We start from the raw sequence: 26311 nt of genomic DNA on the forward strand, positions 1-26311 counted from the left end.
AAATACAACTTATAAAATCATTATACTTATACCACCTACGTTAAAAGCAATGCTCACTCAATATTATTGGCGAATATGATTTTCATATAAATAAACAATATATTCTATATGAAAACATAGAATTACTAATTACAATAATAATAGAAAAATCTGTTCATTAATATGTTGTTTTATAATTAAAATAATTTAATAATATATATATATTTTAATTAATTCGTTTCATGACGATGTAGCATTCATCCATAAATTAATTAAAGGTTAGATAGATTATTCTGAGTTACTTGAGTTAGGTAGTAAAATTAAGAGTTCCTAATATTATGACTAGACCCCCTTCATAGTGCCAATGAATAAAATTAATTACGCTACAAATAGTCCATTATTGCGCTTTTTGTACGCTATAATAATAAAATCATTGATAATGATTTTATTATTATTCATTACCACAGTTGAAAATTCATGTAAATAATTTGTTAGTTTAACTTAAGTTAAACTATAATAAATATAAGTTGCTATAATATTTCATTCCTTACTAGATGATTTGTTATTTATCTATCATTTTATTTTTACATATAATAAATATTATATAAACTAATATACTTAACCATTTGAGGTATGAATAAATTAAAAAAAAATTTAAATTGTTTTAATGATTCATATTATACTGATAATAATGACAACTTAGAAATATATCTCAATTAATCGCTAGTACCATAATTTATTTAAAATTATATTTTCAATTAATATTATTTGATCGTATAAGGTGCACAAGATAAATTAGTTTTATTGATTAAAATTATAGAATCTATTAACCATAGAAACTTTTATATCGCAAAATGTATCAGTTAGATTACTAAAAATGTCTTGTATATCGTATATGACGGTACTAAAAATGGGAACCTCTTAATTATTTTGTCTCCCGCACAATAACGGTATAGACCGCGTGTATATTATATTCTTTCATCCAAACTGTATACCTTCACAGTACTAAGGTCATAAGGTATCTTCCTCGCCTCAGAGCTATATCGTGGACCGGCAATTATCATCTATACGTGACGACCTGATGATAATACATGAAGAATTACTGCCCATTCCCGTGGCCTAACAACAAAAATATTCAGTAAAACTCCCAAGTCATGTATTAATCATGAAACAAACGGTTTTTACGTTCCCGTTTTCGCATCACTATCCACGTACCTATGCGTTTTAAAAGACAAACCACAGGCGGTCACTAAAGGGTCTCACATAAATTCAGTAATGAAATTGTTTAAAACAAACTATAATACCGTTTTCATTCATAACAGACTCGTTGACAAATATTTGCGTAAAGTTCTACAATAACGTGTTTGTATCTAAAATTCTAATTATCTTTATACCTACATGACTGTATAATATAAACATATTATATTTTAAATGTCATCAAGTTTTAAACAATATTAACTTTTTTATCATGTCAATATTTCCTTAAAAAATACGCGTAATTAATATTATTTATTCAAAATGTAAATTACATCAAAAAATAATTTTACTCATACATTTGCTGGCTAAAATATGTTTTTGGAACAATGGAAAGAAGTGAACACTTGATCTGTATGTTCGCGCAACCATGATAAGTTTATTTTACGTGAGTATCTAATATCTATATAACTTGGTTAAAGGTTTTAAATAACAAACGCGTTTAAAAATTGAAACAATTATTACAATAAATCTCTTCAACATTTTAGTGTACTATTTTTTTCCAAAACACTGAAATATTGAAATAATACATACAAATATATAAACATAATAAGATTAAAAAAATTGTTAAGGTTATAGTATAATTGTATACTTTTTATGGATTTGAATAAAATAAATAATATTGTTATAGTATTTTAAGAAGCACTTTTAAATTTCACGTTTTTATTCGTATAAAAAATTAAATAAAAAGACCTACTAAAAAAAAAATGTAATAATTTGCATATAATAGTGGAGTAAAATGTATTTATTTTAATATTAAGATTTGCGTTATATTGTGTAAAAGATAAATGTGATTTAAATACAAAAATAAAAACATTATATCTAGCTACCATTGCCGGAAGAATGTAAGTATGCAAAGCTCATTATTATATTTTAATAACAGATCTTACTGGTAACAATATAAATAAATGACGAGCCATAAACACAGATATACATAATATTATAATGTTTACCCAAGAACTATACCTATGGAAAAAAATCTGTCATTGAAATAGAAAAATAGTAAAGGAAAGGAAAAAAGTGGGGAACGTGTGAGTAAAATATAAAAATATGAACAGAGAAAGAAAAAAAGAATGATAAAGAGAAGGAATGAGAGAGAAAAATAGAGGGGGAAAAGTGGCCACGACAAATTCAACTGGTCGAATTTTATTGGGCTGTTCATAAGAGATGCGCGTGTTGGTACAAGCCGACGGCGATCCCGGATGTAGGTCATCGAGCCGGATGCGTTCTTATACAGCCGTCCAGACGTTTGGGCGGCCGCGTCTTAAAACTAGTCGATTTCGGCTCCTCCTGTCGTTGTCTTGCCATCGCACTATCACCGCACTCTGTAATATGTAATAATGTTAAGTTGTAATGATAAAAAAAAAACTATTGGACAAGGTAGAAAATAATAATAATAGAATCATAATGGAAAAAAACATGCATAACATATATATACATATATATATTCCGGGAAGAACCTTGAACTTGTCGCAAACACAACAACCATCAGAATAAAAGACCTCCTATAAATTCAATCATTTACGACACCCGCAGCAAGAAATGTACAAGTTTTTAACACTATAGTGTATACATATAATATATATATATATATATAGTAAGTAGTTAGTACGTCACCATTTTTGGGCAATAAGAACCTTTCCCTTTTAGTCTACTCAGCTACTGAATCTTATGGGTCATTATAGTTTTCGCTAAAATAGACTTTAAACATAATTATAGAAATATTAAATATGAATAAAACAAATGGATTACCAATATTTTTTGCATTAATACAGCACAGATAAAAATTCCTCGTAAATGCCACAATAGTTTTTCTTACGTCAAAATAAGAAATAAGAAATATATATTATGTAATATATTAATAATTTACTTCATAAGCACACTAAGTACAATGTACATGCATAAAAATGTAAAAAATGTAAAATTTATATATTTTATTATTAGCCCCACAGCCACTTGTTGTAAGTTTTTTCTAAAAAAACTAGTTTTTCTGTATTTTAAACAGTATAAAATTCAAGCTATCATTTCAAAATCGCAATGTACACATTAAGGGAACGTCGCAGTATCTTTTAGCACAATAATAATATGTAATATCTCAGAATTTAATGTGAAAGGCCACAAATTACTGTTTTTTGAAAAAATCACTTTATGTACAATATTTGTTGAAAAAGTAAGTTTTCAGATTAAAAATTTCACATATATGATCAAATGCGATGACTAATGAATGTACATGCAGAAAAACGTAAAAAATGTCAAATTTATATATTTTCTTATTAGGCCCACAGCCACTTGTTGTAAATTTTTTCTAAAAAAACTAGTTTTTCGTATTTTTTACAGTATACATTTTAAGCTATCATTTTAAAAATGCAATGTACACATCAAGGGAACGTCGTAGTATCGTATAGAACAATAATAATATGGAATATCTCCGAATTTAAAGTCAAAAAATACCAAATATCGTTTTTTTGAAAAAATCACATTATGCGTAATACTTGATGAAGGAGTAAGTTTTCAAACTCAAAATTCACATATATGATCAAATGCGATGACTAATGAATGTACATGCAAAAAAACGTAAAAAATGTCAAATTTATATATTTTCTTATTAGGCCCACAGCCACTTGTTGTAAATTTTTTCTAAAAAAACTAGTTTTTCGTATTTTTTACAGTATAAAATTTAAGTTATCATTTCAAAAACGCAATATACACATTAAAGGAACGTCGCAGTATCTTATAGCACGATAATAATATATAATATCTCAGAATTTAATGTGAAAAGCCACAAATTACTGTTTTTTGTTTTGAAAAAATCACATTATGCATAGGATTTTTTTATAGATATTGAAGACTTGAAGTTCAAATGACAAATCTTATGAAATTCAATATTTTAACAAAAAATTAAAGAGTTCTATTTTTGTATACAGTATAATATAATATAGAGTAACTATGAATTTTTTTCCGCGTTCGTTGATTAATTTAAATTACAATTCATTAAAATGAATTAACTTCAATAACTAAAACGAGAACTATGCTATGCTATTCTATACTAAATCTAAAATATACCCTATAATGTATTATATAATATTATTAAATACATATTATATTATTAACAGTTCGTGTAACAGCCGATTTCCAGTAGCTTTCTTGTTATTATATAAAGTATTAGTTTATTATTTATATTATTAATATTTTTTTAAATGCGGTTATAACATTTAACTAAGATTTTTTAGATTCTTAATTAATCCAAGAACTTTTTCCCTAAATTATACTCATTTTTGCATATCTACCACTTATCTCATACATGTGTTTTATTTTTATCTTATTTTCACATTTATTGTAATATATTATTATTTAGTATTCATATACAATAATGCAAATATTACCTGTTGGACAGCATGCATTACTGCGGAATACGATACTAGACATAGTTTTTAAACGATGCTGTGCAGTCGTCTAAAACTTATTGCTGCTTCTTTCGTATATTCGTGCTGGTACCGATTTTCGTGATTTTCTTTTGTACTGCCATCACATCGTTCAAAGTCGATTTTATGTATGCAGGATCTCACCTGTTCACGTGCGACTTGCCGCGTTTCGTCAGTGTACAGTCGTCTAAAAGATAATCGTAAAGGTCGAAAATAAATGATAAAAACTCATTGTTATAATGGATATAATGACATAATTACGGCAACAACTACTTAACTGTTGTCGACTTGTATTACTTGGAAGTTTAATTTTCAACCAGGTAGATTGTAGATAGTTACTAGTTACGTCACACTCTATACGCATACCGCCTACGGTCCTTTAAAATATTTTTTTACAGAGACTTCAACAGGTTGTAATTGTGGCACTCTGGGTAAAAAGCAACATAATTTTCAAAAAGATTTCCTGTAACCAGAACAGATTGTAGTTTATTCGTCCTGCATATTAAACGATTTTACAACTATTATTGCAGTCAAATATGTAGTTTTGAATTTGTTTTACTTGCATGCTACACAACGCTCATGGGCGTAGCACTCGCCCCCTACGTCTATAATTATTTAATTCTGTTTCTTTCTACGAGTAAACTCAACGTTAAAACCACTTTAGCGACAGGTATAAAAGCTTGATTTTTTGAAGACACACTCTATAGACGATTGTCATCGATATAATTTAAAAATAATAATATAAATAAATTCAATATACATAATTTAGGATACATATGTATCGAGAGTTATTATTGTGATTTAGTTAATAGGTATAATATTTATATACCTACTAATTATTATATTATATTAATTTGTAACGACTTTATAATAACATATAAAGACGTGTCGCATCAGCCCGGCTGCGCACCCCTACAATATCCAGCTGGTCTCGATCGCCACTTCCCCGCCGGAGACATCGTCCTCCCGCAGGAATATACGTCTCTGCGGCCGAAGATCGTCGCGTGGCGTCCATCTATATACTGCAGCCGCCCTATAGGTACCTATAGGTTGTACGCTGCGGGAAAACGAGTTTGTAGAAACAAAAAATACACGCTGCACACACACAATAAAATATATAAACAATGACGCGTTTGTGGCGGGAGCGAGTCTGGCCGGAGATGTGTGTACGTAAAAAACGATATTAAAAAAAATATGCCTATACGGTCCCCCCCCGGGTCGTCGTCGAGAATCGCGTTCGGCGGCTACGACGACCGTCCCACGTGCGGCGACCATCGACGTCCCCGCCCCCCCGTCCAGCGCTTGCACAAATCTTATCGCCGTGGCCGCAGCGCACACGATGTGTTTATATTATATTATGTAGGCCACGCAAGTGCGTGCCGCCGCCGTGGTCGTGTACACGTAGACCTACGACGTTAGTGTATACACATGTCCCGTGTCGGTGTGTGTGAGCGGTGTGTGTGAGCGGTGTGTGTGTGTGTCGGTGTGTGTGTGTGTGCGGTGTGTGTGTGTGTGTGTGTGTGGTGTGTGTGCATATTATTTACAATATACGGCCCGAGCACTATAACCTACATGCGTGTGTGCGTATACGCTCCTCGTCCGCGTGTGTGTGTGCGCGCGCGCGGCAACGACGGACACAATAATATAATCCTGAGCCGCCAATCAAGGTCAACAGGACTCTGACGCCCTCGCCGCCGCTGCGCCTCATCTGTTCTCCTGACCGTACGCGGAGGACGAGATGCGTCGCGTGTGCGTGCCACGACACGTACGACGAGCGTGCAATGGCCTGCGTGACCTTTGCCTGGGCCGGCGGTGTTCACCTCCGATCCGAAACAGTGACTGAATCGTATGGTGTGAGAGACTGCGGGTGAGCGAGCGACAGAGATAGAGAGAGATCATTAACGCGACGGGTCAACGACGACGGCGGCCGCGGTGGGCGACGGAACGCTTCCAACTGCAGAACCCCCTCGCGATCGCCGCCACGACGCGAAAGGTCGAGTTTCAAAATATGACTATATAGAATTATAATACGTTATGTGATTCAACGGTAGTGCGTATAGTGGACGTCGAAAATAAAATTGATATCGTACGATAATTTAATAGGTAGTAATTATTATGTATTGAAGAAAATTGTATAGGTAGGTAAGTACGCTCGCCGTATCGCTGCGTATTGTATTGCGAGTATATGGCGGCAGCTCGCTGCTCGACTCGGCCGTCGTGGGAAAATAAAATTGATGTAAGAACTACTATACTATAGACCGGAAGACGCGGTTACTGTACTGCTACACAATATATAAATTATTAAATCGCGTGTAAGCCAACTGCTGCGGCAATACGCTGTAGGTATTAGTGGGACGGCCGAGTGCGAATTTTGAAGATGGTCGCGAGATTGTTAATGATCGGTCTTATACATTAAAAATAGGCCAAACTTAAACTGGCCGCGGTTAACCAACAGTATAGCTACATAGATAAGGTAGTAATAAATAGTAGATGGATAATTAGTATGATATGAAATATAATATTTCTATAAATGTGGTTTTAAAACTATATTTTGATTGTTCTTGAGCTACTATATTATTATATAGACATTTCAAATTTTTTGATTTTTTTTTTTATGACAAAAAAAATCACGCGAGGCCAAAAAGCTTAAAAACTCAATACAAAAGTTTCTTAAAAGTTGTCAATACCTACCTGAATTTAAAAAGAATTGTTGAGCGCAAATCTACAATAATTTTTTCGAGCTTTTGAAGTAAGAAATATGACGAAATTCGTCAAAATAACAAAAATTTACAAATTATTTTGTAAATTTCAAATTTTTATATTTAAGGCTTGCAAATTAAATTAAAAATTCATCATAAGGTTTTACTGAAACTCAAAAGTCTAAAAAATGTATAATATGTAGGTACAATTTTTTTTCATTGTCATTCGAAGTTAACATTTTTAAAAAATTGGATGTTAAAACTAAGAATACCTAACAATTTCAGTTATTTAGTTGTGTAATTATAATTCTAAAATATTTTTTGGGGCTTGAAACTTTTAGATATACATTGTCATATTTAATTGTATGCAATTATATTGTCAAAATATTTTAATTCATTTTAAGCTATTGCCTATTTATACTGTATATTTTTAATAGTGATAATAATAATAATAATATAATAAATGATGCGATGTTTTCGGAAAAAATTAATTCAATTCATCGTCCTACTAATAATAAAATAAATTTCTATAATATATAGCAATACAATTGTACATGCTGTACTTATTTAAGTAATAAAATATACTATAGGTAATAAAGTCTGTCGACCATCTCCGCTTAGAATCATTTTTCGTATGCAATGATTTATCGTTGAATTCAAATTGAACACGTCCATTACAGTGACCTACTCAATGATGAAGTACACTCAACACCTTACCGTATAGTAGAGCGGTTACCAGCTGTTTGCTCGCTTTTTTCAGTGTTCCGTGAAAACAATAATATGCAATAACCTATGATTTATGTTATTATATATTTGTTGCACACCTTTGTGTATAATAATTTACAATTTATCTTTTGAATATTTTGTATAGTAAATTTAATTGTTTATTCCTAACATAATCTAGTTATTTATTTATGCATTTAATGCACTAATTGTTGAATAAGTACTTACAAACTAATGACAAACTATAGTCATGACACATCGAGGTTGAAAAATGTAGGCCACCCGATGGTCCAATAGATTATAAACTATTCTAAAGAGAAATACATTTAAATAACTTGAAAACACCTATTGATTAGGTATTGATATTATTATATATCAAAACTTAATGATAGGCATTATGTCAAACTCAAAACTTGAAACATTAATAGTTCAATTATACATATTCGTGACTGTATGCCTATATATGGTTAACTTATCATAAGAAAATAATTATCGACACTAAATATTTTCATCTACAGTTATCAAAATTGATCAAAATTAAATTAACCATTACATTTTATTTAAAAGTATTTTCTATTGATTATTTCTTTTTAATCATTTTTTTTTTTTTGATAAAAACAATTTTTTTAATTCGTAAAAATTATAAATTTAATTATAATATTTTTGATTTTTGACCAAAATTAGTTATGTGCACATAACCCATAGGTATAAAAATTATCACCCAAGTATATACTTAACATACACGAGTATTACACCGCGGTATACTGTTTAGTAATATAAATTCTTTCGAATCTTTAATACTGGACTTTAAAGTTTAACCTCCAGGATATTAAAATAGGTCCGTAAAATGCATGTAAACTATACTATACACAATCGGATAATTTTATAGTAACGATATGGGACAGAAATAATACTTATTTCAAGATAATAACCTATGTAATATAGGCACATTTACGAGGACCCTTGATGAGTTGACTTATTCGCAGTGAAAAATCTGTATTCTTCCTGCGCGACAACCGTGACTAGAAAAAAAACATGTAAAAGAATACACCATGGTGTGGAAAACCACGACAAAGAAATGACTTTGCTTTCTCTTTCACGCAGCATCCCGACTGGAGTTTTCATGCTCTACTTATCAAGCGCATTTAAGAAACAATGCTCAAATCATGGACGGCTGTTCTATAATATTTCCCTAACATAAAACACTGTATACGCTCGTCATTTCTCTTAGGTATATTTTATTGGTGACAAAATAATATTCACACATATTATACAATTTAAACAATGATAAAAATTTTAAAACAATAATATAATATATAAATATATATGAAAAATAAAAATAACATTATAGACGGAGATTCAAAATCCCTTTGATTAAAAATTAACAATAACAGGTATATAAAATAAAATTAAGTACCTACGGTAATGTGTATAATTGTTTGGTTGGAATGTTCGTTTTGGAATGTATATGCAAAATAGTATATAGTAATTGTTCGGTTTTAGTCTTAAATTGTAATTAATATTAAGCACCAAATTAAGTCTTCGTGTGTTTGTGTATGTGTTTGTGCGTCAAGTACATGTGAATGAATGTACAATGTACATATATAAAATATATTATATATACTTCACCTTATCTTAGGCATAATACTTAGAAACCTCTTCCACTAGTTTATCCACGTTTTTTTCGTTAATCTCAACAAATTTTTTGCTCTGTCTACTAAAATAGTAAATATCCCCGGTATATATGTCGAACCATAGAGCGTGTATATGCAGGTCATACGCCTCTAGACGCTTCCTAAGGAAACCGTAGCTGGCAATATTTTGCATCTGCTGTAGGGTATTAACCTATAACACGCACAAATAAACAATATATGTCGATGTATTATTATGTACCTAATATAATATTAATATAAGATTATCTAATATTAAATTGTAATAGTTTATAGTTGAAATTTGAAAAACCAGTATAATAACATGAATAAAATACAAATATAATAAATATTCATTATCCACTATAAATGATAATACCTAGGGTACATAGTGTAATTATAGATGCCTAATATAAATATAATAAAAGTACGCAAAAATTAAATTTGTAAATTTAAGTAATAATATGTTAAATAATTATCGATGTGCTTAAAAATTGATGTACTGATTAAAAAAAGGTTATAACAATATTCTAATCTCACAATCCCACGTATAGAAAAGTTATTTATTAACAATAAAAAAAATATCATTTTAAAGTCACGAAAATAATTTTAAGACCCACTTAAAACGTTAGTACAAAAAAAAATTAACTACTAATACAATATTAAACAAATTATAATAGATTTTATTAAAAAAAAAAATTCAAAGAGTATATATTTAATTATTGTTTAAAAACTATTTAAAAAATAAATAATATATTATATACAATAAACATTATAAATATATAATATATATATACTTAAATCTTAAAATCAGTACTATAGTTTGAATATATATGTACCTGTGATAACTTATCTGTGACGGAAAATTTGTCTTCCGGATCAATGTAAGCAATAATCCTACGTAAGGGTGTCTCGGCTTGAAAAATGAGTGGCGTGTCGAACCCTGCAGCTTCCAGCTGTTGATACTTTTCCAAAGATGATATTGCGTGAGTACAGAGCCATGATCGAAGCGGTGACATCCGGCGATTGTCGATACTAGCAAATTCCGTGTCCCTGAGCAGGTGCAATAAGTTCATTGCCTAATAATACGTTAGTTAATATTTAATTATAACAACAACAGCACCCGGCATAAAATAAATTATTATTTTTTATTTTTTATACAAGTGGCAGATGAAAAAATAAAATTCAACCTAATGGTATGTTTTAACTTATAAATGACCCCATATTTTATATTTAATCTTATTTAAAAGATTATTAATTATTATAAACGTATTCTACATCATAAAACACAACACAACAAAAGTTCATATGATGTGACAAGTCATATGATTAATGATTATATGAAAGTGAAGTGCTAAACAAATTTTTTAAAAACGATCTGACTAAATCCTAAAATAATACAAATAACCGGACATTATATACATCTCATTTTTAGCTACAAGTATCTATATGATTTTTATTCTGCAGTAAATTTTATCAATAAAATATAATGTTTGATATTTTAAATTCTGTATGTTTTGAATTCACTTTCAATTGCAAAAATATAGTTATTCAAAATATTTAAAAATACTTAAAATTGTAAAATAGATAGATATACTTAAACTCTGTAAGCTTGAATGATTTATCTAAAATATCATGGCATATTAATACTCGTAAGTACATATACATTCAAAACACATTAAATGAGTTTACAATAATTTAATTAGGTACACTGTATTGGTTCTGTGGGAAAACAATTGAGTGTAGAAAATTAATTAAATCTTAGTGCTAAATGAACATTTTTTATTCACCCCCAGTATTTATTTTTAAAAATAACATTACTTTGCAATCAGAATGCCCACAAACGATCACATGCCTTATATCGTTATGTACACATCCTAGTTCCAAGGCAGCTGGTTCACATGTAGTGTATTCATCTAGGAAATGTTGCGAATGTGGAATCAAATTTCCAGCATTTCGAACTAAATATCATAACATAAAATTTTACAAATTATAAATTTTTGCTACTACATTGGAATGAAATATGTAATTTATGTAAATGCACAAATAACTTATCAATTATTACTTTTATTAATATATACAATTAATGTCCAATTGAGTAAGTCACAAGACGAATATTAACGATTTGGTAATAATTTATTAATTTATAAATTTAACGTATTTACGTATATTACTGTATAGTGTATATATTATATTATTTATCATTAAACCTACATCATAATATAACATTTTTACAGTCAAATACTTCTATATAAGATAATTTCCAAAATAAAATATAATGTTTACTTTTTTCATACATTTATGTCCGTGTCATACAGTATTTTTTTTAACACCCATGCTTATTGTCACACTCATTTACAGATTATATGTTTAAAAATAAAGTTAAAATAAAAAATGTATAAAAATAGTCCAAAAGAACATTAAAGTTTTTAAAAATAAAAAATATGCATACTATATTTTAGACTAAATTATAATTTAGAATGTATGCTACTCCTAAATTATAAGATATATACTAACCAATGAACATATCACCAATATTAGTTTCAGTAAATCGGGCTGGCAACATACGGCTGTCCATACAAGTGAAAAATAAAGCTTTAGGCTGAAACGTATAAAATAATATTATTAAAAACATCTATATTTTATAAAAATGTATAATTTATAGTTTCTATTGATCATGAATAAAATATATGTTTAAAAATATAAAAAAAAAATTGTAAGGTTAATAATTAATCATAATATTACATATTATAATATTTTTAATAGTAATTATATATACCAATATGGCAATATGTATAAACTAAAATCAATATTAGTAAAAAATAAACCATAACATCAAATATAATACTTATATTAATAATATTTAAATGCTAATATGTAACTTTGAATTTTTAAAAATAGTATGTTAATACAATTATAGTGGGTTTGTACGATAATTAGTAAATAATTAATGTTTTAACCGTGAAGATTTTAGAAGTGCTCACCAAAACAGTATTTTACCGTAATATAATATTAAAATGTATTTTAATCGTTATGAAATTATTTGTGTTCGACATTTATAAATACTACGGTAGATATTCTGTTTAGCTAATATCAAAATATTTTAGTATATAGTACTCGATTTGGATTTATTTTAATATTGTGCTACACGCCTACACGCAATAAAATAATACTTTAATATATTGTATTTTAATTACCTAATTTTTTTGTTTGAAAAAAAAAAACCTCATTTATATAAAATCTAATTGTAACTTATTATTATGACTAAATTTAAATATTATTTTCGAATTTTAAATAAAATTATATTTAACATATAGGTTTATCGATCATTAAATAACACTGTAGGTAAAAACTTAAAATAATCAGGCTGACAAAAACCTTATTTTTATAAAATTATCTAAGTCATTTAAATATACCTAATTAACTAATAGTACCTATATAATGCACGGAACCTTAATATACAAAATTTACGTTAGGAATAAGTAAATGAGTTTTTGAAAAAATTAAGCTAAAAAAAAAAGTTAAATACGGATTTGACATTAAAAATAAAGTTTCAACAAATAATACATATCATTTTTATAATTTTGCATTGTTAAATCATAATTTCACTTTTATTTTGGGATTCTATAATATTTGTGAGGAGCGTAAATTTATAGAAAAATGTAAATATAAATTTAAAATTATATTACACAGTTTTCACTAATGTAAGTATAGTATATAGGGTATAGCACCATAAAATAAAATAAAAGTAAAACACAAATAACAAAAATAACATGGATGATGATTTTATAAACGATATTTCTAACAAACATGAGAAAACTAGTAATATACTTTTTCTTGAAAAAAAAAACAAATGAGATGATTTTATAATGATTTACAACCACTAATGGATAAAAAAAAAATACATTTTTATCGCTATACACAACTACTATAGGTTAATGCTATAAGCATTAATCTATTTTTACTCGCCTTTACTTACATTTATTATTTAAATTTGGAAGTAAAATTTACAGATAAATTATTAAATCATAAAACTTGAAAAACGATTCTAAACGGATTTCAATACACTAAATACTGAAACTGACATTTTAAAATGTGCTCAGAAAAATTAAAACAAGTTATGAATAAGATGTGTTTAAAATTATTTTATTTAAAATTATCTCTCATCAGTCATAATATTTTTAAGATATTAAAAAAAAATAATCGGTAAAAATTGGATCAAATAATCTCAAAAATTTGAAATAAATTTTGAAAAATATATTTATACAGTTTATTAATTTCTAACCGTCATAAAGATGATTGTTTGGAAGTAAACGTAACAGGTTTGTTTTCTCTGTCTTTCATACACGATATATAGAAAAACAAGTTCAGGAAGGTCAATCAAGACTTGTAACCTATTGACTTATTATTTTAGAATATTAGCTCTAAAAAAACTACTTTATAAAGTATAAATTAATTCAATTAATACTGAAGAACGTATATTGTTTCTAAAAATGTGTTACTTAGTAAAAAAATTATCCAAGTTTATTACAAAAATATATTTAAAAACAATAATCTATATTCTATTTTGACAGGTACACATTGAGTATTACGCACGAATTAAGATATATTTAAGCCATTTAAGGTGTATCTTTATTCGTGGTATTAAGCTAGGGAGTCATAAAAAATATATTAAACAAATTGTGGTTATAATTCTAAAAATCACCTCACACTCACCATATTTGCACTAAATAATTTTAAATAGCTGTTTATACTTTCGTTTTTAATGCCAATCGGCAACCTATTATGCATTAAAAAAATAAATTAATAAATTAATAAATTCTGTATAAATAATCTGTACAATAATTATTAATAAGTATATGACGACTCTTGGTTGTATTTTTAGAAGATAAATATTGGTATAATTTTGTATAGAAACAAAAGTATAGGTAGCTATATAATATTATAATTCAATCACTAATGTTATCATTTTGATTTATGTAGCTAATAGCAGATAAGACTTTAGAAGTAAATAGTACCTAATTAGAACAGCATAAACTGAGTTACATAAATTACATTAAATTAAGATTAAATAGATTCTCAAGTGTATTTAAATAAAAAAATACTTTCTATAAAATATATATGCAATTATTGAATTATATAATATGGTTTCTTCATTCTCGAAAAATAAAATTAAAAATTGAATTTATATTAATATATTTTTATGGTTTCTTTTGTACTCTATTGTACAAACTAACAAATTGCCAATTTTAATTAATTAAAAATTGATTACCGATTTTAGTATTTTACGTAACCAAGCCAACCTAGTATCTACATACTACTAAAATAATATAATATTGTATATTTACGAAAAAAATAACAAGTCTGAATCTAACAATAATAGTTGGTGAAATAATACAAGCAGTATTTAAAAAAAACTAGAGAAACCCCTCTGGTGTATAATAGGTGTACAACATAACTTTATAAGTTATTTTTCATAAAAATACCCTTCAATTTCGTTGAAATTTGTTCTTGAAGTATCTATCACAAAAAATTGTGCATTTATATTGTTGAAAATTATAAATTTCTTTTAGAATAATTTACGAGGAACATACCTATTGTATTAAAATTTCAAATTTTTTGTGCCAACATAAAAATTATCATTAATATTTATAGAAAAAAACTAAAATAATTTAAAATTAACAACTATTAATAGCTTGACATATGTTAAAATAATTTTTTTTTAATAGGTAGTTTATTTAAGCTGAATAAGAATAAAAATTAATATTTTATAATTCTGTATACAAAATTAACAATACGTATCCTCTAGACACATCATAAACGAAAATTAAATTAATCTTATCAGCATTTAACATTACAACTTCGTTATGAAATTGTAATAGATATTGGTAAAACTAAAATACCTATTTAAACATAATTTATCGTTTATATTATAATGTATAGTTGTTCATAAAATGTTTTTAATAATAAGTACTACTAAGTACCTACATTGTAAATACGTAATATAAATATTATAATAAACTAATAACGAAATGCCAGAGAAAAAACCAACATAAGTATTATACTATTATAATTTATTATCTATTTATTTCATCAAAATTTCTATGAAAAAATATTAATTTTTATTTGATTATCTTTAATTATAATACCTTCCTATATACACATATGGCAAAATAGTATTGATTTTGCATATGAAACTGTATGGTATAGAAAATACAAATATTGGAACATAAAATATGTTTTTATAATATTACTTTTTTATATGTTCGGTCATTGGTTTTATAATATAGGTATTATTATAAATTATCAATTAATGGTATTAATGGTACTATTGTCTATTAGTGATTTATACGGTTTGAAAAAATAAAAGTAGCAATACGCGAACCGAATACCCAAGTAGATTTCACGGCCTATTTAATCTTTGGCAAAAACGACAAAGTTAAAAAATATAACAACATTGAACGTAGTACCATCTATGAATATTGAATATACAAGGGCGCCGATTCAACTAGTAGTTTCAAAAGTGTACCAAATTAAAGGATGGCTACGCGATTCTTCTCCACAAGACCTGGGCCACTTTAAAAACGTCTCGCGTCACCACTCATCACACAAAAAGTGTCCAATAATCAGTAATAACAATTAATAAATAATAAGGCCTATCGTTTGCACGTTCGACCTTCGTCATAACATGACGACGCAAATGCTGTAAAATAGATATTAAAAAAAAAAAACTTGTAGAATTTAATTTTGAACAATTTTGAAATGTTATTGAAAAAAAATGTAAAAAAAGTCGAATAAATATTGGAGACCACCATTGAATTGTGTTAATGTGTTCGTTCCAGCCACAGGAAAAGAGAAAACCCTGCTAACCACCAGAGACTACCCCTAAGTAAGCCACTGCTGCGGTTGCCGCTTAGTTCATAAAATTATTCGTTTTATAATCTAATGATAAACGAAGAAAATAGACAAATAATATACTAAAAAAATTAATAAATATTAATCAATCAAAATTATGTTTCTATATCGAAAATACGATTTCTTACATTACAACGATCAGAGTCAGTAGCTGCAGCTGCTTACTGCGGCACCACCAAACGGATCGTTTTTTTTTTTTGTTTTACAAATATCGTTATGGCTACACTGAGTCCGAGACGACTTTCGTGAAAACGATAAGCGCGCACGCCGCACGTTTATTTACTGAATGATAACCCGTCGGTGGCTTTCTCGTATATCATTCTTATAGGCCGCTGCCCGCTCTACGACGCCGTTTTAGCAGCAGCTGACACTAGTGACAAACTGACAACGATCGACAACAAGTGACAAGGCGATTACTAATTAGGTAAAGCACGATTTAAAATTACACGGCAATAATATTTTCGTTGAACAATCAACGTCCAAACCGTTACCCCCAAACATTCGCGTGTTACGGATACCCAGAGTCGTTTAGCGTTGAACCTTACCTCCGGGTTGTTTTTCACCTGGACGAACTGTTCGACCATCTTAGCCCTGTTCGTCCGCCTGTACTTCATTATGCCCCGAAATATCCGGTCCATGTCGGACGACGGTCGACCAGCTCTACGTCTGACCACTGTGACTTGCTCGGCCGCCGCACATCGCCCGAGCTCGACTTACTAGCGACTACTGCCTTTGAAAAGTTCGAACGCGATCGGCGGCCGGTTGCTGTGCAACTTAATGCTGTGTCGTCGCCGGTCGACCTCCCAACGCTCAAGGGCGTCCGCCGCCGCCGCCTCCGCCTGCCTTGATAGTGAATTATTACGATCGAGCGCAAGCGCCCGCGCGTAACTGCCGCGTGTTATACAACGCACAACACGCGAGTTCTATTCAATTCCGAATAATTAATCGGTTTCTTTTCCCGCGGTCGTAGTTCATGTAGAAACTAGAGTAGAAAAACATTAATCGTAACACTACTCTGTGAACCAAACACCACTTGTTGACTTACGAATTAGCAAGTTTGCTGTGATAAACTAAGCGTTCGACTAGGTATTGAACGTTTTGTTCGTAAATATCGCGGTGTCCGCGGTTCGTATTCCCATCGACGATAAAACTATCGACACTCGTCTAAAATTCAACTCGATGTGCAGTCTGTCCGTCTGAAAACTAATAATCTAAATCACATGCTACAGTAGCGATTTTTGAAATATTATTTCAAACGAATAACTATAATATTGACGTATAAATTCTGGTTCATTGTGTAGGCAATATTATTGAACATTAGTCCTTGATAACAAATTGAGACTAATGAAATTAGAATTTGTCTTTTAAGTTATTAAATAGAGATATTTAAATATTTTACTATTTTAACACCAAGAATACAAGTATAACAATAGTGTTTTCTCTAAATAATATTCTGACAAATCTGTAAAATAATCATTTTAATTTGTTAGTGAGTATTTTCTTTACGAGTTTCAAATTATTAAACCTAACTCACAAGTTTATTAAAAAAAAAAAATTAAATATTGATTAATACTTTTTAAAATGTTGAATAGAATTAATTATTTTAACTTATGAAAATGTAATTTTTTACAGGCATTACTATGGAACAAAACGTAGAAGAAATTCAAGAAAACTTGTTAAAATTTGGTTGTTGTAGAGTATGTGCAGTTAGGCATCTTACCAAACCTTCTACCATAAATGTTAAAACATTAATTGCTGCATCAGAACAGGATCATGATGAACCAAAACGTCTAAAAAAAAATCCTTGTATAGCATGTTTAGGATTATTTCAAAATCCACAAAAAGATGATATTATTAATAAAATAATTTCTTATCTAAAAACATCTAAATATGATTCAGATACATTTAATTTAGCATTTAATTTACCAATGTGTACTATTATTCGTGGACATTCAATAGCGTTATATGTATCAAAATTGAGAATAACATTCAATCCAACATTTCCTACAGCTTTTGTATGTGCCAAAGACGCTTGGAAACTAATGGCTGAAGACGCCATTGTAAAAGCCACCGGTAAACGTTTTGATGTACATTCGCCATTACTAGTTACTGTAGGTTTTCATTATGATGATATTAAAGATGAATGTGATTGTTTAAATGCTATTATCAAATTAAGTAATAAAAATTTACAGAGTATTTTATCTCAAATGGATAACAAAGATTTTGTTAGTCAATATGGTGAAATGCCATCAGTACCAGAATCAACAATAGAATTTAAAAGTGTAGATGCTAGACATGAAAGTGTATTTATTGCTGGTCGTTATAATAAATGGTCTAGGACCCTTTCTCAAACACCTTGGATAGTAGATCAAGAAAGGAGGCTAGAGAGTTCAGTTGAAGAAATAATATCTAATCCAATTAAAAAACATGCATTGGCTGATGAATTCAGATTTTCGTCATCTGGTAGAGAAGACATCGATGTCAGAATGTTAGGAAGAGGAAGGCCATTTGCTATTGAATTAGTCAATCCAAAAATAACTAAATTCAGCTATGAAGTATTGAGGCAAATTGAAAATGAAATAAACACAGATCCTCAAGTAACTGTAACACATTTGCAAAATGTCGTTAAAGATCAATTAAAAGAATTAAAATCTGGTGAGGAATTTAAAATCAAAGTATATAAGGCCCTTTGTTATGTCGAAGGAGAGTTACCAGATTTGGAAAAACTTAACAACTGTGCCCCTTTAGAAATAGCACAGTACACACCAATCCGAGTATTACATAGAAGAGCTAATATGGTCAGGCCTAGAACTATACACTCTATGAAAGCTGTAGCAACCAAAGTTGGTAAAGATAATGGTTGTTCATTTTTCAATGTAATTTTGTCCACCCAGGCTGGGACATATGTGAAAGAATTTGTTCACGGAGACTTTGGACGTACAAATCCTTGTCTCAGAACAATTTTGGAAAATGATACAGTTGATATATTAGCTTTAGATGTTTTAGATATTGAAATTGATTGGCCTACACCTGTAAAGTATTAATTTAATAGTGACTAGCATCATGGTTTACTATTGATACACGTAATAGGTTAAATTTAACCTACTGTGTAATTGATATATAATAATGGAAATGTTTTTTTATATTTTTAAAAATTCTATTAATATTATGATAAATAAACATGTGATGTTTTAGAAAAAATAAACTATTGTTATGCTTTATATAAAATTTGTGTACGGTTTCAGATTATTTAATTTTTTAATTAAAACGTGCGTTCAATTAAACTATATTCACTGATCAGTTAAATTCAGTAAATTTATAGTTGACTTATTTACATGCTTATAATATTACATCTTAATAATATTTTATAATATTGTTTGAAGGGACATAAGATTGGTTTAAAGAAAAATGGTTAAGATACCCAAATAAAATATTTTTTAATATAAAAAAAAAAAAAAAACAATATAAAAATGTAAATATCTTAAATCTAAATAATACTTAAAAAAAAATATTTTATCTATATTGCATTGACCTTAAAATAACAAATCTTAGCATAATGACTAAATATTAGTGTTATAAATGTATTATAATATAACTTGAGTGTTTGATTAATAGGATGCTATACCCGCAATGTTATTTCTATATCATACATACATAACATAAGAAACCTCAAATCTATATACAGAATTCTTAGTACAATTTAAAATTTTAGATTATAATTAAGTGTTTCAATACACTATTGAATTTTTAGAGAAGAATATAAACTTAGTTTGAGTAAAGTTTTGTTTCATACATTTATTTTAAAGCAAGTTCTATGAATTAAAAAAAATGGATTATTTAAGTTATAACTAATTTTAAAATTAAAATAAAAAAACTTCACTCAAACACAATTTATATTCTTCAATACAAATTCATTAATATTAATTATAGTTAAAATTTAATAAGAATCCTGTTCATAAATTTATAGTAAAATACAAGTTGGAGACAACATGTGGGTGTAACATTCATTTATGTCACTTTTTTTAATTGTACATAAAATCAATTAAAAGTTATAAAAATTGTATCATATTATGATAATTTTTGCTATGATATAAAACACGTAATACGGAAAAAAAAACACATAGTTTTGTAACCTGTTACCTATACATACGCTATACAGATATAACACTAACAAAATATAATAATTAATTTTCTAGAACTCATTAAATCCTAGTTATATTTAAATCAATTCCTTAATTTTAGACTATATCGTTGGAATGGTTATAAAACATATTAATGTCATGGTAAATACAAATAAAAATTATAGTTAGGCATTACTTAAAAATAATTATTAATTAAAAAAAAAATCATTATTCGATGACTAAGTTATAAATTAATCACAACCATATGTTTTCACAGTAGTAGTTATTGAAAATGTTTTAAAACATTTATTAACCACTTTTGTTCATTCTACATTTAACTGTAATTCAGTGTAAATTAAAACAATATATTTATATTAATATTAATATGCACTTATTTATGTTTGACCTTCGATACATTGTAGAACACAAAAATGATAGCAATATTGACTTATACTTACATATCAAAATATTAAAGAAACAGAACTTTTTCATTTAATACATTAAAAATCTTTTTCTTGTTGATAAGACTTCATATTAAGAGTGGGTTGATTGATTTCACTTAAATGTTTACGAAGTAATGCAAGGTGATTTTTAACTTTCTGCATATTTGGATCAATCATTAATGCTTGTAAGTAATGCATTTCTGCGAGATCATATTTTTCCCAACGATGATACAAAACTCCTATAATGATTAAAGAAACAATAAATAATTTTTAATAAAATAACACAAGTTCAATTAATACTCACCCAGATTTGAATGGTATAGTGCAACTAACACAGTCTTAGCAGTTAGATGTTTTAGTTTAATAGCAGCCAAAAAATGTTTTTCTGCTTCAACAAATTTATCTATTTTACCTAATATGTTGGCTATATTAAAATGTAAATTTGGTTCATTTGGTAAAATAGAAAGGGCTGTACGAGCTACATTCTCTGCTCGTTTTAATTCACCAATTGACTCTAACAGTACAATCATATTATTCCATGAAATTACGTGTGTTGGCTGTTGAAATGTAGCATTTTGCCAAGCAAATAATGCTTTGGTCTTCTCTCCCATTTCCAAATACTAAACATAAAATTATGTTATACAAATGAATACCATCACATACATATATTATGACTCACTAAATTTCCCAAGTTAAAGTAACAATGAGGATAGCTTTTTCTGTGTTGTAAGGCTGTTAAGTATGCATTTTCGGCTTTATTGTATTCGTGTTGAGCAGATAATACAATACCTAAATTCATCCAAGCAGCAGCAAAATCATTTCTAAATAGAAACAAATAAATTTTTTATTCTGTGCATAATATTAATTTTGTATTATAATTTACAAAATATTTTCATTATATAGGAGGAAGTTGTACATGCATATTTTGTCTAATACAGTCTTACAAACAACTCACATAGAAAATCTATGTACTAGATTCTTATAATAATTTATTAATAGATAATAATATCAAATTTGAAAAGACAAGAGGAAAATATAAACTTTACTTGAGTTGTTGAGTAAATAGTTTTTTTTTTGAAACTTTTATGTTAAAATGAGATACTTAAATTATTCATTTTCAAAATCAAATAATTTATTTAAAAATAAATATATGAAAATAACTCTTTGCTCAATTATATGTCAATTTTATCTACAATTAACTATAGATAAATTACAATAAAAATCTGGCATGAAATTTTACTGTGATTTACTATGTAAGACATTTAAACACACGTAGATACAAACATCATCTTAAGTTAATGATATTCAAAGTTACTTTAATGTAATTTATAACTAAAAAAATCTTTCAAAATTAATAGAAAATATCAAGGTATAATGTATATTGTAGTATATTATTTTACAATTAATACTCAAACATACTAAAAATGTAAAACTTAATTAATTTCATCATACAAAATTAAGGTAAGTGATTATAATAGTACTATAAATATAATTTATTGCAAACGCCAATGATTATAATATATTTTAAGTAAAATATTCAATTCAGATTTTTTTTCTCACCTAATAGTAACAGCTTTTTCTAGTAAAAATCTAGCCTCTTCCAATTCATTTTTATCTTTTAAAATATTTGCTAAGTTATTCATTGCTTGATCATACCTTGGATGTAATCTAATAAATAATACAATTTTATCAATAATTTACTTTTATAAAAAATTATATCATATAATTTACAATAGTGCATGTTTATAACGATCTATTGCTTCTTGTGTATGTCCAATATCAGCTAAACTTTTTGCTAAATTATAATGTACTTTAGCATTCATTGGGCAAACTTTTAACGCACTTCTAAACAAATCTAATTCAGTATTCCATTCCTTACTTCGTTGATATGTTCGAATAGAATGTACAACAATTAATAGTAAAATGCACACTCTAACTACCTAAAATACAATGAATAAAATATGTAATCATACAAATATTTATACAAACAATATTACTAATGGTTTATAAGTGATATAATAACTTACTTTTTTAATAAAATGATTCAAACATAATCTCCTGATACCCAAGACTACAATTATAATAAAACCAGCAGAAGGCAAGTATAACACCCGTTCTGCTATAACAAACCCAACTGTAAACATTAAATTTGAAGCTGGAAGAAATGACAAAAGACCTAATAGAAATCCCATTTGTATTTGTCTGAAAAAAAGTAATATAATTATAAATATAAATTAATAATAATAATATTATAGTATACATTTTGAAAAAAAAATACATACTTTATATCATAGTTTTTTGAAAACAGGAGTTTATAAAATATTAATACAAGAATAATCCAAAATCCAAGAACAATGAATAATCTTGGATCTTTAGGAAATGCATTCAAATGTATCAGAGGGATACAGCCCATTGACCAATCAAAACATAGCCAAACAGGACATATCATTATCCAAATGTTAATTAAATAGATGTAACTGTAATTAATAAACTGAAAAGTATGTAATAGATACAAATTAATAAAATTAAATTAAACAAAAAAAAAAAAGAAAAAAAATTGGGGCATAATATAGCATAATGTTTTGCTACAATCACTGAATGGTTCTGCGATCAAATACTGTCCTGTGTTGTTAGCTCTTAGGTAGGCGACCCCTATCTAAGTCCTTAACAATAAAGCCATGTCTCACATACAAGATTTTTTGTTCCAAAAACTTACCCTATTGTACCCCATCGGAACAAGAAAAAAATATCCGACAACTAACGGCTATAGTTATAGTTTGATAAAAAAAAAAAAAGGAAAAATTATAAATTTACTTACTCTTTCAACTGGTGTTGTTAAAAATGATGCAGGATTATCAATTTGTTGAAAAATAGGAGGTGATCCCATAATAGTCCATCTACCATAAAGAATAATACAAAACCCAGCAGTCAATATAAACAGTCTTTCTAATGATTCCTTTTTAAGCAGTCTAATAATTTTTGAGATTTTCATGTTCTTCATAATACTTTGAGATGTGATTTTGTTGATTACAATAACTTCATACACACCACAAAACGTCTGTCATTAAGTATATTAACACTATTAGTTTTAATTAATCAATTAATTTAATGAAATCATAAAAAAAGTACTACCATAATCATAAGTCCTTGTTCTTTGCATAACATAGCCATGATACTCAATATACAACAAAATAATGTGGCTATTATGTTGGTAAATGTATTTATTTGTTTAACTTTTGCTGTTTTATGATAAATAATAAAGACTAGAAGTGACAAACATGCACTAAGTAGATCAGCACGGCCGACAATACCAGACACCTAAAAATAAATAAATCAATACATCAGTATCTTGATTTATTATTGTATTTATAATATACAAGTTTTGAACAGGCACATACTACTTCTACGTGAATAGGATGCACTGCAAACATAAGAGCAGCTAAAAATGAAGTCTTTGGTGCTCTTCCATTAAATAACAAATTATAGACATGTAAAAGTTGACAGGATACAACTGCATGTAAAACTATATTAGTTAAATGTAATGATTTGGGAGATAAATGACCATTATTTAACCACACATTAAACCTAAAAACAATGAAATCAATAGTTATTTATTAAATAATATATCAGTAATCAATAACTCTTTAAATAATAAAAAATATAAGGTTTTTAAGTATCCATGTAATTACATACCTAAAGGACAAAATTGTGAGAGGTCTGTATGATTTATGACTGGCATGGTTTGTTAGTCTTGTACCCCAAAAGTCGTGACTAAAAATCTTAACAACTGGTGTTTCAAGATTTACATCATGATTATTTACAACTGCCTCAGAATCATCAAACACAAAAGCACCATAATACGAATTACCATAGCATAATATAGATACAAATGCTACAATTAAAATGTACAACCATACTGGAAACTCTGCAAATCATATATTGACAGTGATTACATTATTTTAACATGATGTAAATAAATAATTAAGATTTAATAGTCTAACTTGGAAATGGTAATTTTGAATCCCAAGTGTTATCTATTGATTGCTTTGACTTCATAATTAATTCTTTGGTTAAATTTCATCAAATGTTAACTGTTATTCAGCTCAGTATTCTCAAAATGCATATTAATAAAGTAGCATGTCCGTGGCGTACATAATATTTGAAACATAATAATAGTTTTGAAATAATTGTAATTAAAACTATTGAAAAAACAAAAACACATAAGTCATTTAATATTAAAGCAACTTATGCTTAAAATATGAATAGAAAAATAAGAATCATGCATACTTCTCTATTCTCTCTAAACTTGACTTTACTGGAAAATGATGTTTCCAAATTGATTTCATGGCAATATAGATTTTAACTGTTCTATCAAGATTGCTGTAGTGCAATCCATTTAAACTGAAAATCGCAATGACAATTACAAAAAAAAGTTTAAGCTATTCATTCGATTTATAGTGTGGTGTTGTAGGTAGTTAGTAATAATATTGTAATAAGTTATAGAAGTAGTAACTAGTGTCTACTAACCACCAGGATCACTTAAGATCGCTTTATATTAAAATTCATTAAAGTCTTTTATCTTTATCAACAATATCCGAATTATATATCAGATGATAATATTATGTTATCGCTGATTATTTTTGATATAATATTATCTATATTGAATTGAGTCCGCGAGCCGTTTAACTATAAAAAAAAAAATAGGGCCCTATATACTATATAGATCTCTACAGTGCCTTAGTTTAACTAGAGAGCTATATATATTATAGAGCCTCAGTTTAACGTTTTAAAAATATTTATTAATTATTTATTATTAAATTAAACTGATTAAAGGGATATCCATGATAGAAATTATTATCTTGATGAAATTCTTCAAAATCTCAATAAAAAAAGGCAAACTTTTTTGTATTTAGGAATCTATAAAAAGTTTACTCTGTATCATCTAACTTTTGAAAATTTAAAAAAGATTTTTCAACAAGTAATTTATACTGGAAACAAAATCTTTTAAAAAAATAAGTCAAATATGAAATTATTTCGTCAGGTTAAAAAAATAATAATATAGGTAATCGTAATTTTAAGCATTCTAATTATTTAAACAAAAACGTG

The 26311-nt window shown here is 27.7% G+C and overlaps 3 protein-coding genes and 1 long non-coding RNA gene across 10 annotated transcripts; 1 reads left to right on the forward strand and 3 right to left on the reverse strand.

The window, feature by feature from the left end:
* Positions 1-1524: 1524 nt before the first annotated feature.
* LOC114122113 (uncharacterized) lies at positions 1525-6646 on the reverse strand. Of its 7 annotated transcripts, none has more exons than XR_007605224.1 (4): positions 5489-6112; positions 4929-5356; positions 4617-4842; positions 1525-2558 (listed from the first exon to the last, which is right to left on the reverse strand). It is a non-coding gene; the product is annotated as an uncharacterized LOC114122113 (long non-coding RNA). The 7 variants fall into 7 exon arrangements; XR_007605225.1 differs by having other exon boundaries at positions 5485-6112; XR_007605228.1 differs by lacking the exon at positions 5489-6112 and adding an exon at positions 6228-6646 and having other exon boundaries at positions 1527-2558; positions 4929-5118.
* A 2652-nt stretch (positions 6647-9298) lies between these two features.
* On the reverse strand, positions 9299-17859 carry LOC114122107 (beta carbonic anhydrase 1-like). Its single transcript, XM_027984673.2, has 6 exons — positions 17687-17859; positions 17187-17623; positions 12244-12328; positions 11548-11687; positions 10566-10805; positions 9299-9922 (listed from the first exon to the last, which is right to left on the reverse strand). Exons 2-6 carry the CDS (start codon positions 17277-17279, stop codon positions 9713-9715), a joined length of 768 nt encoding a protein of 255 aa, XP_027840474.1. The 5' UTR covers positions 17280-17623; positions 17687-17859; the 3' UTR covers positions 9299-9712.
* Positions 16931-19869, forward strand: LOC114122121 (tRNA pseudouridine synthase Pus10). Its single transcript, XM_027984688.2, has 2 exons — positions 16931-17065; positions 18274-19869. Exon 2 carries the CDS (start codon positions 18282-18284, stop codon positions 19683-19685), a length of 1404 nt encoding a protein of 467 aa, XP_027840489.1. The 5' UTR covers positions 16931-17065; positions 18274-18281; the 3' UTR covers positions 19686-19869.
* Positions 19870-20059: 190 nt separating this feature from the next.
* LOC114122125 (protein O-mannosyl-transferase TMTC4-like) lies at positions 20060-25779 on the reverse strand. The gene is made up of 13 exons (XM_027984693.2): positions 25493-25779; positions 25207-25404; positions 24899-25130; positions 24604-24790; positions 24338-24523; positions 24024-24263; positions 23488-23696; positions 23233-23407; positions 22937-23145; positions 22766-22873; positions 21885-22026; positions 21510-21825; positions 20060-21444 (listed from the first exon to the last, which is right to left on the reverse strand). The coding sequence occupies exons 2-13, from the start codon at positions 25259-25261 to the stop codon at positions 21263-21265; spliced, it is 2241 nt and encodes a 746-aa protein (XP_027840494.2). The 5' UTR covers positions 25262-25404; positions 25493-25779; the 3' UTR covers positions 20060-21262.
* Positions 25780-26311: the final 532 nt, after the last annotated feature.

The sequence above is a fragment of the Aphis gossypii genome, chromosome 3, assembly GCF_020184175.1.
Source record: "Aphis gossypii isolate Hap1 chromosome 3, ASM2018417v2, whole genome shotgun sequence".
Taxonomy (NCBI): domain Eukaryota; kingdom Metazoa; phylum Arthropoda; class Insecta; order Hemiptera; family Aphididae; genus Aphis; species Aphis gossypii.

Coding starts and splice junctions, on each gene's coding strand:
- LOC114122107 (XM_027984673.2), bottom strand. CDS start 17,279: ATGGACCGGATATTTCGGGGCATAATGAAGTACAGGCGGACGAACAGG. Junction 10,806..11,547: donor GTGGGCATTCTGATTGCAAA/GTAATGTTATTT, acceptor ACGTATTATTAG/GCAATGAACTTATTGCACCT. Junction 9,923..10,565: donor TCACAGATAAGTTATCACAG/GTACATATATAT, acceptor TGCGTGTTATAG/GTTAATACCCTACAGCAGAT.
- LOC114122121 (XM_027984688.2), top strand. CDS start 18,282: ATGGAACAAAACGTAGAAGAAATTCAAGAAAACTTGTTAAAATTTGGT.
- LOC114122125 (XM_027984693.2), bottom strand. CDS start 25,261: ATGAAGTCAAAGCAATCAATAGATAACACTTGGGATTCAAAATTACCA. Junction 24,791..24,898: donor CTCACAATTTTGTCCTTTAG/GTATGTAATTAC, acceptor CATTGTTTTTAG/GTTTAATGTGTGGTTAAATA. Junction 24,524..24,603: donor ATCCTATTCACGTAGAAGTA/GTATGTGCCTGT, acceptor ATTTATTTTTAG/GTGTCTGGTATTGTCGGCCG.